This window comes from Capricornis sumatraensis, chromosome 7 (assembly GCF_032405125.1).
Source record: "Capricornis sumatraensis isolate serow.1 chromosome 7, serow.2, whole genome shotgun sequence".
Lineage (NCBI taxonomy): Eukaryota > Metazoa > Chordata > Mammalia > Artiodactyla > Bovidae > Capricornis > Capricornis sumatraensis.
The window spans coordinates 47,167,218-47,183,051 of NC_091075.1; the positions used below are offsets into that span (position 1 = coordinate 47,167,218).

Sequence of the window (15,834 nt, forward strand, 5' to 3'; positions counted from 1 at the left end):
CACCCCCATGACTCATGAGTCTCATTACAAAGTATGACTTTCCTTGCTGATTTCTAGGCAAGTTAATACTGATGACTAAATGAAAATACGTCCAAGTAATTTAATGTTAGTTATCTGTACTTTCAGATTTTTATCTGCAGCAATGATTAGGTAAAATAATGTAATGCACTGCCATGATTTATTAAAAATTTATTGCATAATAAATTATACAATTCAGTCTTATTTTTAAACAGTCTACACCAAAAATATTTTTGGAAATATCTTTCTCTTTTAGTAAAACATGTAAGTTAGCAGGCTGACACCAGCTTCAATTCTAATAGCTAAAATCCCTCACAACTATACATTTAAACATAGCCTTTCTTTACAGTTCTCTAAAAGTTCAAGTTGACACCAATATCACTTGATAAAAACAAGACCATATAAATAGTTTCATATTTTGCTTAAGGCCTTAGATTGAACTTCAAAATATTAGGTGGACAATTATAAACATATAGTCATTAGCCTTGAATTCATCATCTGACATGTGTACACACCATAATGACCAAGAAGAGCATGAAAGTAGAAAGGCAGGCACGAAAGAATACACAGGGAAGTCTCAGACTTGTATGCTGAGTGGCTGGAAGAGACCAGTAATCAACACAACGTGACAGACAAGAAAAAACTATTTACAGGAACTTAAAAAAGATGTTCACAGCATATTCAGTTGTTTATCAAATTATTCAGAGGGTATCAAACCTCTGAAATAATTAAACTTCTACATACACAAACTTAGTTTCAAAACGAGATTGGCCTCATGAATGCAAAACACAAAGCCATTTAAGGGCTTGGCAGAAATGGGTACATTTCAGACAGTGGGAAAAGAAAAACCAGATTTTATATGCACCAAATGTGTATGTATTCAAAAACGTTTCCCTGAATGAGACTCCTCAGGGCTCGCCATACCTGTCAGTTGCTGGATTTTTCCTCTACGAAAGAAGACAAGAATATAACTTAGGATGAGCTACTAATTCAATATTAAAGTAACATCACTGGTTGAACAAATTATCTGTTTAATTTTACTAAGACCTACCATGGCCGTCTAGTCTAAAACCAAAAGCATACCCTATAGCTTAGACCTCATGATAGTACTTATTATAGTGGTTAAAGAAACAGAACCACAATAGAGGTATGTGCTAGGGCAAAATATCAGGAAAAAAAACCCTCAATTTATATTTAAAGTTATTCTGTATATCAAGTACCCACTGACTGAACATAACTGTACTCAATAATTCACATTTGATCAACTCATCCACTAATGCAAAAAGCTAAATAAAAAGATTTATAGTTGAACACAGAGTTCCTAAGGCTAGTATCACATATCATTCCCTGATAGAGGGAGAATTTGTCAGCAGAGAACTTAAGAGCCAAATTGAGAATTGGATTGAAAATACCCTTTCCTGCTCTGTGTATAATAAGTAACACATTGGGTGTAGTGACCTAAAGAATATTTCATGTTATTCAATTTTCTTTTCTGGGCAGACTACCACACAGCCCAATGACTTTAAAAACCAAACTCCAAAATTCTACCTGATAGTCTTAATAAGGGCAGTTGGATCACAAAGATAGAAGAGGTCATCTTAGCCACTGATTGGAAAAGATATCATCAGTTGGCCCTTTGCCCCAGTGAGACGATAACTAAAGCCAATTATGAGGCTTACCAATCATTATTAGGAGATTAAAATAAATAACTTGTATGTACACGGAAAGGAGAGACAGCAAGTCAAAGGACACTGGAGTGGGAACAAAGGAAAGCCTAAATGTGCAGAACCTATAATATCCCTTCAAAAATCCTTGACTTCTACAACCTCAAGGTCAAATTGAAACCAGCAGGGATAGAGCTGGAATTCTAAAACCTCTGAAAAGAAGGGGCTAATGGTAAAAGCTGCAGCTGATTTTATGCACCAGGAATGAAATGTTATAACATATCTATCATTCACATGTGGGTTCGTGTAATTTATCTTCAATTAGAATTATTATCTATTCAGCAGCTGTAGCCCAAGAACTGCTGATACACCACGGATGAGAAAACATTTGCGGGTCTCTCGACTCTGGCCTTTCTTAAGTTAAATGATGATCACATAAAACAGATCCCTCATTCTGTAAGATGATCTTGGCTTATGTGGACACTATACTGCCTCTACATCCACAACATCACTTCATTTCCTTTTACAGACTGGAGAGGGTCTATAGCAACTCTTCATCTTAACTAGTTCTTCGAGTCAGTCCCAAATTCACGTTAAAAACATTATACAACTTTTTAACCCAGGATTTACCTTTGAAAGAAGTATTTAAAGAACCCAGACACTTCAAATATCTGAACCCCAGACATACAAAAATTTCAAAGCAACCCTTTACAATAGTTGTAATTAAGTACTTCTCTCAACAGTGGGCTTCCAAAGTTGACAATAAAATATTCTAAGTTACCAGTGGGAGTCACAGCAATCTGAGCTCATGTTTAACACAGTTTACAGTACCAAACCAATGGAGAAAAACACAATCCAGAAAGAAAAGTGGCATTCTCTACTGTAGTGTTTTCAAAAATACATTCAATGGGACGTCAGTAAGTATTTAATTTAAAAAACACGTTCCATCTTTAGACAAGGATATATTCAAACTCAAATAGAAGGGATTCTTAGAGCCTTTAATATGCCAATAGGCAGGTTTGCAAAGTTCCCAACTTGCTCATGGAAGCTTTCATACCCTTGAGCGTCTCTTAGGAATAAATGCTCCACAGAGCAAGTCTTAAGAAACACAGTTTTGAAACTTTGGTGCATTCAGGAGCTTCACTAATTCCTTAGGCTATCAGTCTTAAAATTAACACCAAAAATAACAGTTATAGCCAGTAAGTCTAGGATTTCAGATTCAGAAAGGAAGCATAGGGGCAATGGGTAGGGAATACACCTGTTCATCATACTCCATCATTTTCACCTCCCCAGCAAAAATATGTTCAGAATCCCCATGTTAACCACTCTTGATGATGGCTGTACAAAACACCTGAACAAGCTAACCAAGATTTCTTGAGGCAAAAACATTGAAATAAAGTTTTCACTTTCTCAAATGGAAAAATGCACACATGTTGTATTAACAATTTATAATTATATACTCAGAAGAGGTAACCTCAGTTATCAGTTAAGAATCTGCATACTGTGTAGTTCATTAACATTTACAGAGCTACTTTATATTAAGTTACTAGTTAAGTAAAGTTGCAATGGAAACTTCTGTTTACTTAGTTCTCTTACTTTGGTGGTGGTTTAGTCGCTAAGTCATGTCCAACTCTTGCAACCCCATGGACTATATAGCCTGCCAGGCTTCTCTGTCCATGGGATTCTCCAGGCAAGAATATTGGAGTGAGTTGCCATTTCCTTCTCCAAGGGATCTTTCCCTTCCAGGAATCGAATCTGGGTCTCCTGCATTGCAGGCAGATTCTTTACCGACTGAGCTATGAGAGAATTTAGAGCAGTGTTTCTCAACCACAGCTCTAGTGAAATTTGGGGCTAGATAAATCTTTGGTTTGGGAAGTTGTCTTGCCCATTGTAGGATGCTGAACAGCATGCCTGGCCTCCACTAACTGGATATCAATAGTATTCTGCTAGTTTTGACAATCAAAAAGATCCCCAGATGTTTCTTAGATATAAGCAAATCATCCTGAAGTTGAGATCCATTTCTATTGAGTGAAAATTAAAGCTTACACCTTGACTCTGCTTTCCTAGGAAATATCCATTTTACAGGCATACAATGACTTACACACATCGACAAACATCTAGTAAATAGTAGCATTAGTGATCTTCCTAAATTCTGTGTGGTCAGAAACTAAGTAATTTGTGAATGACAGAAAATGGTCAGAGGAACACAGTCTACACATTTCAAAGAGAATCAGAGGTCATGTGTAGTTTTACTATCAACATATTAGTAAGAATTATCTGAATCATAATGCTTAATTGGTAAATGTTTAACAATTAGAAAAATGTTAATTGTATATTATGACCTGTTGAGGATGGTAATGATTGAAGCAGTCTAAAAACAACAAATCTAACAATCATCAATGGCTAGCTCAGACTGTATTCTATTCCTTGACCAAATATTCTCCATGAAATTCTCAATTCAAAAATCTTACGTTTTGTCTTTAAACTGTTAGCTTATACTGTAGCTTCCTCACTTCTTTCAAATTATCAAAAAGAAACCCTTCACATGTCATCAAGAAGAATCCTGGCATGTGTCAAGACGTACAGTATCTAGTTTTAAAGCCATTTCTTCTACATCCACATCTTCAGTTTTGTCATTATTGTCAACTCCAGATACATCACTCTCTTTATTTTGTTCCTTTCTGACTGTCTTTAAACACTTGTCAAGTCTCTTTATGAACAAGTCCACATCCTGTGTCTTCATTCCAATGGCTGACGCAGCATTGAGGTAAGCACAAGGGTAATTATTTGTATGTGACATAAAGCCTCTGAAAGTGTAGCCACTCACAGTCTGCATAGACCCAAGAGGAACAACCCTGAAAGGGAAAAGATTTACCAATTTAATATGTCTGGTGATGTTAACAGAGTATCACTCATAAACAAAAGAAAGCTGTGTTACTAAGCCTTACACCCACTTACTAAGAAGTTTAAAAACAGCCATAGATCGTAGCCTATGAAAATAGACTGTCAGCCTTAAAATAAAATTATACGATACAGTGCACTTCACACAGAAAGGTACTATCTGATGCTTGCCATTAACTTATCATCAAGCTCTAGAAATCAAAAACACCTTCACATCTTCAAAAAAGTAGAAAGAAAATTATTTTCGTTTTTGTACCAAATATGGAAATCTGACACTTCACATATACGCACTTAACTGGAATATTTAAGTTTGTAAATCAAACCACTTTGATTAACTGCCACGTATCGCCTTAAGTAATCAATAGACTAAAATTACACCTATCTGATCATATTATGCATGGAAGGTTTTAGAGCAAGGCTGCAGAAGAAATCGCATAACTGCTTACAGTGGATTGATGGTCAGCAACTAGCAATATTCAGTAAGGCACATGCATTTTTAAAGCTTGATTTCACTGGCATACTTGATATAAGCAGATTTCTAATGTACTTTTTTTTTAAAGCAGCCAATTAAGATCAACCTAAACATAAAGACAAATAGTGGCAACACTAAAAAGCAAGGCCAAGAAAACCATTTTATAAGTGTCAAAACTATGCTGCATACAGAGAGAGCTCATCAAGTTAAAAAGGTGAAGTAATTTAAGACGTTTTCCTTTTAAAAAGTTGTTCTTTGATGTGAAATCTCTGACCTCTGGTAGTCAGAGAGAAATTCTTTAGTAGAAGCATGTAAAGAAGAGTACTTAGAGCAAGCTACTCCAAGTCATCTTTCTCTGACCTCATCAAATATAAAATGAAATTCATCTTAAGCTATAAAAGCAAAAAAGACATTTTTCAAAGGCAAGACAAGAATTCATAGCTGTTTTCTGTTTAATAAATGGACTTTTCCTTAAAAACATTTTCATTTAAGAAGGAAGCTAACTTATTTCTAACACCATAATGTGAAGATTATCTAACAAAGGAAAATAAATACAAAAATTTGTACAGAGGGTAATGAACTCTGTTTTCGTGTATATGTTAAACAAGATTCATATCCCTTTGTGACTACTTCACATGCTACAGGTGGATGCATAACAGCCTCACAGATTCTCTACCTCATCACTATTTCCTCCATGATGAATCCTCAGGTATAGCTCACCGTATACTTGAGGGACTTACTGGTAAGGAAACATACTTCATTAACTTTATAACACAAAATAAAACCAATCCCCTTTTGAACATACTTACCTGGCTCCAGAAACCTGTCTTGTAAAAAGCATGGAGCCAAGCTGAGTGACAGCTTTGCTACAGTGTTTATCTAGGGTTTTAAGTGTCATAGCTGAAAGAGAAAACAGTATTCCAGTGAGCCTTGGTTCACCAGCACAAAACCACTCAAGAAACAAATAATCATGAAGACATTACTTTTTAAAATTGTGTTAATAAACATAAAGCATAAAATTTACCATCTTACCCAATTTTTAAGTATATGCTGCTGGTGCTGCTGCTAAGTCGCTTCAGTCATGTCCGACTCTGTGCGACCCCATAGACAGCAGCCCACCAGGCTCCCCCGTCCCTGGGATTCTCCAGGCAAGAACACTGGAGTGGGTTGCCGTTTCCTTCTCCAATGCATGAGAGTGAAAAGTGAAAGTGAAGTCGCTCAGTCATGCCCGACTCTTAGTGACCCCATGGACTGCAGCCCACCAGGCTCCTCCGTCCATGGGATTCTCCAGGCAAGAGTACTGGAGTGGGGTGCCATTGCCTTCTCTGTATACTTCAGTAGTATTAAATACCTCAAACACTGTTATACAACCATCACACCATTCATCTCCATAACTCTTTTTCTCTTAAAAACTGACACTCTATACCCATTAAACTGTAATTCTCCATTCTCCCCGACCCTAGCAACCGGCATTACACTTTCTATCGTGATTTTGAGTACTCTAAGTGCCGCACACAGGTGGAATCATATGGCATTTATCTTTTGCAACTGGCTTATTTCATGGAGATAGCACTTTTTATTCACTGTCTCATGGCACCATTTCACGTTAATGCACTTAATAAATTATAGTTAAGGATTTTCTTCCATATCAAAGAAAAATATTTTAAAACAAGCTAACATACTCAGAAAAGAATTTCCATACAACCCTTCCCAAGAGTGAATATTCCAATTAAATTCAGGTAACAATGACATGAATCGTATGACTTACCATACTAGATACTTTACAGTTATTATCTCAACCACTTTTAACTTTGTAAGTGAGGGATCATTATCTCTACTTATAGACAGGGAAAGGAAAGTTAGAGGCTACTACATGGCAGAACTGAAATTCAGATCACACCATATCACCTTCTATACCATCTACCTAGATTTTAAACCAACAGAGAAGACTGACCGGGGTGAGTTATTATCTATCAGTGGCCAAATGGTTTTCCAAGGAAGTTCATTCCTGGAAAAGGCTTCAACTACAAATTATTAATTTCCTTACTTTCCTCAGATATACATAAATATGAACCATATTATACTATTTATATTCACAAATTGAAAGAGGTAATGATGAAGCTTAAATGTTAGTGAAATACATAGAAGTCAACATCCATATTACCCCTTCAGTAGCTCCTGTACTACAATGCCAATGTTAAATTATCATAAACACTGGTATCTCTAACATAGGCACACTAAGGAAAACTAACAATAACAGCATTAAAAACTATAAGAGCAACTTTAATATCCAATGTTATGGTGTTTTTTTAACTGGTAGAAATTTTTAAATAGTTACATAGATTCATTATTATTGACCAAATTATTCTGGTAAGAAGCAAGAGGTCAAAGTATTTTTTCCATATATTCATTGTAACATAATACAGATTTGAATTCTTTCAGCACATAGGTTTTACCTTTGAAATACATTCAAGTATTTAAAAAGGCTAACTAAATTTTTTAAATTTACAAATTAGTACTGTAATGAAATTAGAAACATCACTGTAACAAGGAAGAATCCATACTCTTTTGAGAAATATCAGCTTCCCACTGGAAATGGTTCAGAAGTACTAATGTTTTAAAATAGAAAAAAAATTACCTAAAGATATGGGATTGTGAGGTGTATGCAACAGTCTTTCATTGTAGGCTTCTGACAGCTTCTTTAGTTGGTTGGACAAATAGGAAAACATTTCCTGCAACAACAAAATGTTACATTTACAGAAAATCAAATAAACACTCACTGCAACTTGCCAGATTGAGTAAAACAAATCTGAGTGGTGTATAGTCTATGCTGTAAATTAACTCATCCATGAGCCCTAGGAACAATTCTTTCCTTTGCAACAATATAGTGAGATTCAGAGCTGCCAGATGATCTGAAAGCATAGGATTTAAAGGTAAAGAACCAGAACATTTCCTGCTCAGGTGCTATCACATATCTATCAGAAATCCATCCTCTTTTCAGAACTCCAGGGCTACCACTCTAGTCCAAGCAGCCATCAACCTCTCCCCTGGATCACAGCAATAGATTCTAAATGACTTCTCTGCCTACTTTCCCGCCTTTCTACAATCTGTTCTTCAGACTGAGGCCAGAGTGGTCTTTCAAAAATATAAATCAGATCATGTTCCTCCCAACTTCCTCCTGTAAGTATTTAAAAAAGCAAAAAACAAAAACTCTTTATCTATAAGGCCCCGCATGATCCAGCCGAGCCAAAATGCCCAACTCAGCAACAACCATTCCCTCCACTTACTACGTGCCAGCCACATCAGCCTCCTTTTCTGATCCCTGGACACGTCATAACCTTTGCGCCTGCTCCTCCAGGACCAGGAAGGCTCTTGTCCCAGATCACTCCATGAGTGGTCCCTTTTGTCACCATCTAAGGAGACCTTCCTTTATCGCTTCCCTGTTAAAGTAACTGTTGACCCTGCCTACCTCCAACTCCTAATCTCCCGCCAGCACCACTGTCTATTTTGGTTCCTTCACTATACGTACACAGTCTGAAGTTATCTCTTTTATGTGCTCAAATAAATATTGCCTATGACTACGCACTAGAATGGAAAAACTCCTTGAAAGCTGGGACTCCTTACCTTCTTCACCACTGTTTTCCCAACATCAAGAAAAATATGCCAAGATTTTAGTATGTAAGTGAATTGGGAAGAGACAGTTTAAAAATTAATTTCCTTTAAATATTATAAACTTAAAATTAACAATTACCTTTTAACTCAATTAAAAAAATATAGCAGCTAACAACTAAAAACTGTACTCTTGATCCTACTCTGAAAAGTATATCTAGTAGTAAAAAATAAAAATACATATTATTTTACAAGTACAAAATTTCATGTGCACAGGCACATTTGAGAATTTAATGAAGCTACAAATAAATATTAAGTTGGCAACTGTTTGACCTAAAATTGTTTTTTCTTCTCCTAGTAAGGACTTTAAAAAGTGTTGAAATGAATATCTGCCCCAGTAAGTCTGCAGCTGAACAAACCCATTTGCAATGACCTCCTCCAGCCACAGTCAAGACATATAAATTCTAATGATGTACTAAAGAGCCAAGGGCCAACAGAGTGCCTAAGTGGAGACAGGAGGAAATCGTACTTGAACTTCAAAGACCACGTAAGCGGCTTCAGTTTTCTCTAAGGTAAGGATTGGTGAGTCTGAGCCCACACTGCGACCCAGAGTAGCTTTTTCCTGTCTAAAGCACATAGCAGATGACTAACTCTGTCTTTTGTTAGGTAAGGATTAAAAGAAGAGGAAAATTCCTACCAGGTTTATGAATTATGAATGAGTCTCCTTAAGACCACAAGCATTTTTATCCTTGTCAACACAGTATATTTTATATTCTGACCTAAAAAAACTTTAATAGTCATTCTTAAATTTTTAGGATCTTTTAATATCAATTCTCAGCATGCCAGAATTATGAAATCTTAGGTCACTAAAATATACTGATTCTTTTTATATTAAAAAAGTTAACACCCAAATTTGTCATACCAAATGAAGTTATAAGTAAACATATTGTTATATTTAATAAGTTTTTCTCTTCTGTCATTAAAAAAAAGTATATGGAAATACTTTAGGAGACATATGTTATCACCATTTGCAGTAACAGAAAAGAGAGTAGGCATCTTTTCTTAGACATATAAAGATTTCCTGGCCCTTCCGTCTTAAACTAATATTCTGATGTTCACTTCACTAGGTGAAATTATGAGAAAATCAAATGAAATTTAAAAATCAAGAGTTTTTCCTACAACTGGAATAATTCATAATCTTTTAGTACCATGCCAGTGTTAATGAAGAGCAAAATTCCTGGGTTTCATTTATGTATTTCCCTCTACTATAAAGTAACTAGGTCACTAACATAATGCTCAGTGTTGGGAATTCCCCTGGAGGTCCAGTGGTTAGGACTTGGTGCTTTCACTGCCAATGGTCTGGGTTCAATCCCTGGCTGGGGAACTAAGATCCCACAGGCCAAAAACATTAAAAATAAAATTTTGAAAATGTTCAGTGTTGTTTAAAAAAGAAAAAAAAAAGAGTCATATATTTTAATTTAGATGTTAACTGCTGATTCTTCATAATATTATATATTAAAGTCTGAATGGGCATCTAATTCTCGCTTACTCTCAAATTCATTAACCTCCCATAAGCAGAAACAAACCTGAGAGCCAGGAAATGCCTCTTACAGACTCCCACATTCTCCCCTCTAACACTAATAACGAAAAACTTATTTCAATTGTGAGGGCCAAATTTAAAATATTATTCTCTCTAGTATGACTGCCACAGTAACCACCAACATGGTCACACTTATAGAATAAAAGGTACCTGAAAAGAGTAGTTAGTTTCTCCTTAATTTGTACTTAGCTATTTCTTTAAAAAAAGAGAGAGGAAATGGTTTCTTAATAACACCCTTAGAGGGTGCTTTTAAATTCACTAATGCATACATGGCTATTAAAAAACAGATTTTTCCAGTGTTCAATTTCTAATATCTTAACAAATTAATTCTAACCAGTTCTATCAATCACTTGCTAATACCACTAGAATGGTAGCTAATATTAGAATAAAAATCTTCAGACTATAAGTGTAATGCTAAAGTAAATAAATCACATATTACTAGTATGGAAGTAATTAAACAAAAAAGAATGTATTTGTGACTCAAGTTCACATCCATCTTCAAATGTTTTTAGTATCTCTAGTCTGTATAAAGGTTTATGACAAGCAAAGCAGCTTAAAATATCTTAAAGCACAATGTACTGAGTCCTATAGTATTTCACATATTAGGGTCCTAAATGCTCTCCTATTAATATCACTACACTTTAAAAATATCATTTAAGAGACTGTACCACTATTTCCTACACTAATACTTAGCTAAGCAGTTTTTTATCTGATATATTAAAGGTATTTCAAAACCTGCACTATTTTTTTCCTACAGTTAAATCTATAAGTGACATTTATTATAAAATACTCCTGTAAAGGGAGAAATTTATAAGCACTCCAAACAAATGTATATAGAAAGATCTTACTTAAAAGAAATGAAATATTATTGATTTTCTATGTCTTTTGTGCTGTATTTAACTTAATTTTAAAAGATTCTTCACCAGAGATAAGCTGAACCGTACACCTGAATGCTAATGTCAGCTACATTTCTAGAATAAAAATACAGAATTTTACACCATAACTCAAGATGTTAATGGAAGAGAAGTTGAATTACATTAAGCATTATCTTTCATATAGCCTTTTGCAAACTGATTTGCAGTTTTGAAGCCCAACATCTAGCTTATCTGTTCCCACAACCCAAGATGTACATAATTCACTGAATTTTAAAGAAAAGGGTCTTAGGTAACCACGTCTTTTGAAATAACTATTTCATGTTACAAGATGAAAGAGAACTTCACATATCATTACAATATGCCCCATAAGGTGGGTAATAAATCAAAAAGGAAACATAACAAGTAGTCTGGTATTTCAATGATAACATATAAGGATGGACAGACAATGGACTGGAGGTACATATCCACTCACACAGATGTTCCTAAGTGAAGACAAACACACTCAATGTGGGATGCTGCTACTATGACTATGACCAGGCCACAGCATCCAGACACACTCCATGCAGCACAGGCTAAAGCTTTCAAACTTTTCTACTGATGCTTCATATCCAGGCCTAAAATCTGACACTTTCGTTGGGATTCAACTACTCTACCTTTAGGGCTACAAAGTTTGTTTGAGTTGTTTGTCTAACGTTCTCCAAGTCTCAGCAAACAAATTCCAGTCACGGAAGCAGCCATTTTTCATTCCTTTTCTGTAGATATTCTCTTCTCCAAACCAGCAGATATTTGCAACAATGAACGATTACCTGCCTGTCCTGTTCAGCAGAGCACTCGTCTAAAAAGTAAAGCTAAGCAGAATAATGGTCTTCTCTGGAACCAAATCTGAAGCAGGGATGAACATCTAAGACTGATCATTCTTTTGCATAGAGCAACTCAAAGAAATAGTTTCTGCAGTTTTCATCCCTTTTCTTAAAGGCCTCTTCAGTTAAACTTCCTGGTCACTTCTCTCAGTGAAGCAGACATGTTGATCAGGAAGGGGCTAAGGGCAAAGAGGTTCAATTCACACACACACAGTTCCACTCTCTTAGATCCTTTCACTCTTCAAAAAAGAAGGCTTGAGAAGGAACGGCTTCAAGCTGAGTTCTTGTCTGCTTTTACTGTGAAAAAGATAAAGCCTTTTTGGAAGAGATATAGCTAGATGAAATAACCTCTAAAAATATCATTGTGGTGAATAAGGGCACAGAATTTTAAAAAATCCTAAGCTTTCTTTTAACACTCCTTTTTTAGTACGCAATAACACCAATAATATAAAAAGGAGCTCTCAGTGATGGTATAAAAATAGCTCTGGCTGGAGCAAAATAGCTATGCCTCAGCTTCTCCAGAGCTGAACCAATAAACTATCACGATTAAATTTTCACAGTTCAAAAGCAAGTCCATTTAAACAAAAGAGGGCTTTACTTCTGCAACAAATCCAATAAAAAAACAATATTTATGCTACATATATGCAATTATGGTTTATGGAGGACATCCACATTTTTCAAGAAAAAGACTTTCCTGTTGAATGAAGTTGTTAAAAAGCAAACTTTTATTCTCTTACAATGACAGAGTTCTCAAATGAGCATTTTTATACTCTGAAGATTACTACTATAGATAGTCTCTGTTCTAAGTAAATTCAATACAAAGAATTTTAAATAAAATCAATGAATACATTAGAGCTTTTGGGATTTTACACACCTCCATTAGATAAGAAAAGGGGTCATGAGATTACTATTTTTATGGTTCAGATGCCTTGCACAGAGCAGGCAAACACTTCCACAACAGTTGATAGGTGACTGGAAGCAGGTGGGAAGAGTGGGAAGACAGAAAGTGCAGAGGCTTCAGTATCACACAGACTTGGCTTTCAACAGCAGTTCTGGCACTTACATGTGATTCTGGGTAAGTATGTAACTTCTCCTAACCTCAATTGCATCTGTAAAATGGGGATATCTACCTCATAAACTTGCTCTGAGTACCACAGGCATTGCATGAAATAATGAATACAGTGAACCTAGCAGAGTCCTAGACATACAGCAGACATTCGTAAAAATATGTTCCCCCCCACCTACTCTTCTCTTAGCTGAACAGTTTTCAAACTAAAATAATTAACATTAGCTAGCAGGACTCATCGGAGAAGGCAATGGCAACCCACTCCAGTGTTCTTGCCTGGCAAATCCCATGGACAGAGGAGCCTGGTGGGCTGCCGTCTCTGGGGTCGCACAGAGTCGGACACGAATGAAGCGACTTAGCAGTAGTAGCAGCAGCAGCAGGACGCATACAGACACATGCTAATATATTGAAGCCGTAATCCTGTTCTTTTCCTGTCCCTGTTCCTTCCACTCTACGTTATCTAAATAAAGAAAAATAACAAAGTTCTGGATGCTACAAAGCAAGGGATCTCTTGACACCTAAAGTGGACTATTTCCCCACAAAATATTTACCCAGTGGTTAATAAAGGACAAAGTCCCAGTGAAATCAGAGCTGGGCTGCCTACTGGATCCATTTACCAGCTGAGCTACACATTACTGCACGTCAGTCTCAAAGCAGGTGGACTTTCACTCATGTTAAGCAAAACGTATATGTGCACGGGACCTTGGAATCATCTAAAAGTAACTTAAAATTTTAAAGTCAAACTCTAAATGTCAAAAGTAAGAAGCATGGCATAAAAGAAATTCCTAGACTGCATAAAGATGCCAGAACATCCCTAAGATCAACAATTTCAAAATTCTTAGGGGTAAGAAAAGTCCTTTTGGAAGAAGAGTATCTGCTAAGAGAAAGCCCTGTTCAAGCACAGCAAATGCTACATACAACAGGTAATCACCATTTTAAGTCATTCCTTTTTCACGAGTTTTCAACTATATCCCTATAGAGAAATGTCTCTATAAGAATATCTAAGTCATATGAGATGTCAGCACTAACGTGTTATTTGTTTTCTGCCTAATTTTATAGAAAGATACTTATTCTGTGTAAAACAAGACTGAAGAGTGGACTTATGTGTTCCCAAATGTCCTTTCACTTTTCACTTTCATAAACACTACAACACTATGACATTGCAGGTTTCTGTTCCAAGCTTCCATTATACATACAAATGATTTGTGGGCCCCAAAATAATGGATTTTAAGCTTGGGTGTGCATCAGATTTATCAGGGAAGTCTGTTAAAAATCCAGTGACTAGGGACTTCCCTGGTGGTCCAGTGGTTAAAACCCTGCACTTACACTGCAGGGGAAATCTACATACCAAATAAATAATTACAAGTCTGATGAGAGTTAGAACAAGCAATATTTCTCTATTGAAAATCCTATAATGGCTATTTTACTCAGAATACAAGGCAAAGACCTTACATGGCCTAGAAGCATACATGACCAGCATCGTCCCCATTACCATCCTGACCTCAACTCTCACAACTCTCCTTAATCTCTTTGCCCTAACCACACTGCCCTCTTCTCTGCTTCTCAAATGCACTGTTCAGTTCAGTTGCTCAGTCGTGTCCGACTCTTTGCAACCTCCTGGACTGCAGCATGCCAGGTCTCCCTGTCCATCACCAACTTCCAGAGTTTACTCAAACTCATGTCCACTGAGTCGGTGACGCCATCCAACCATCTCATCCTCTGTCGTCCCATTCTCCTTCCACCTTCAATCTTTCCCAGCATCAGGGTCTTTTCAAATGAGTCAGGTCTTCACATCAGGTGGCCACAGTATGGGAGTTTCACCTTCAACATCAGTCCTTCCAATGACTATTCAGGACTGATCTCCTTTAGGATGGAGCTCCTTGCAGTCCAAGGGACTCTCAAGAGTCTTCTCCAACACCACAGTTCAAAAGCATCAGTTCTCTGACTCAGCCTTCTTTATGGCCCAACTCTCACATCCATACATGACCACTGGAAAAACCATAGCTTTGACTAGATGGACCTTTGTTGGCAAAGTAATATCTCTGCTTTTTAAAATGCTGTCTAGGTTGGTCATAGCTTTTCTTCCAAGGAGCAAGTGTCTTTTAATTTCATGTCTGCAATCACCATCTGCAGTGATTTTGGAGCCCCCCAAATAAAGTCTGACACTGTTTCCACTGTTTCCCCATCTATTTCCCATGAAGTGATGGGACCGGATGCCATGATCTTAGTTTTCTGAACATTGAGCTTTAAGTCAACTTTTTCACTCTCCTCTTTCACTTTCATCAAGAGGCTCTTCAGTTCTTCACTTTCTGCCATAAGGGTGCTGCCATCTGCATATATGAGGTTATTGATATTTCTCCCAGCAATCTTGACTCCAGCTTGTGCTTCATCCAGCCCAGCATTTCTCATGATGTACTCTGCCTATAAATTAAACAAGCAGGGTGACAATATACAGCCTTGATGTACTCCTTTTCCTATTTGGAACCAGTCTGTTGGTCCATGTCCAGTTCTAACTGTTGCTTCCTGACCTGCATATAGGTTTCTCAAGAGGCAGGTCAGGTGGTCTGGTATTCCCATCTCTTGAAGAATTTTCCACAGTTTATTGTGATCCACACAGTCAAAGGCTTTGGCATAGTCAATAAAGCAGAAACAGATGTTTTTCTGGAACTCTCTTGCTTTTTCAATGATCCAGCGGATGTTGGCAATTTGATCTCTGGTTCCTCTGCCTTTTCTAAAACCGGCTTGAACATCTGGAAGTTCACGGTTCTC

The 15,834-nt window shown here is 36.6% G+C and overlaps 1 protein-coding gene across 1 annotated transcript in view; it reads right to left on the bottom strand.

The window, feature by feature from the left end:
• Positions 1–228: 228 nt before the first annotated feature.
• SEPSECS (Sep (O-phosphoserine) tRNA:Sec (selenocysteine) tRNA synthase) overlaps positions 229–15,834 on the bottom strand; it is a 38,172-nt gene continuing 22,566 nt past the window's right edge. The window contains exons 9-12 of the mRNA XM_068975111.1: positions 7,694–7,787; positions 5,865–5,955; positions 4,154–4,537; positions 229–965 (exon numbers count right to left, since the gene is read on the bottom strand). Of these exons, the coding sequence (XP_068831212.1) occupies positions 4,234–4,537; positions 5,865–5,955; positions 7,694–7,787 (489 nt within the window). The 3' untranslated portion in view covers positions 229–965; positions 4,154–4,233. The remainder of the gene's footprint in view (positions 966–4,153; positions 4,538–5,864; positions 5,956–7,693; positions 7,788–15,834) is intronic.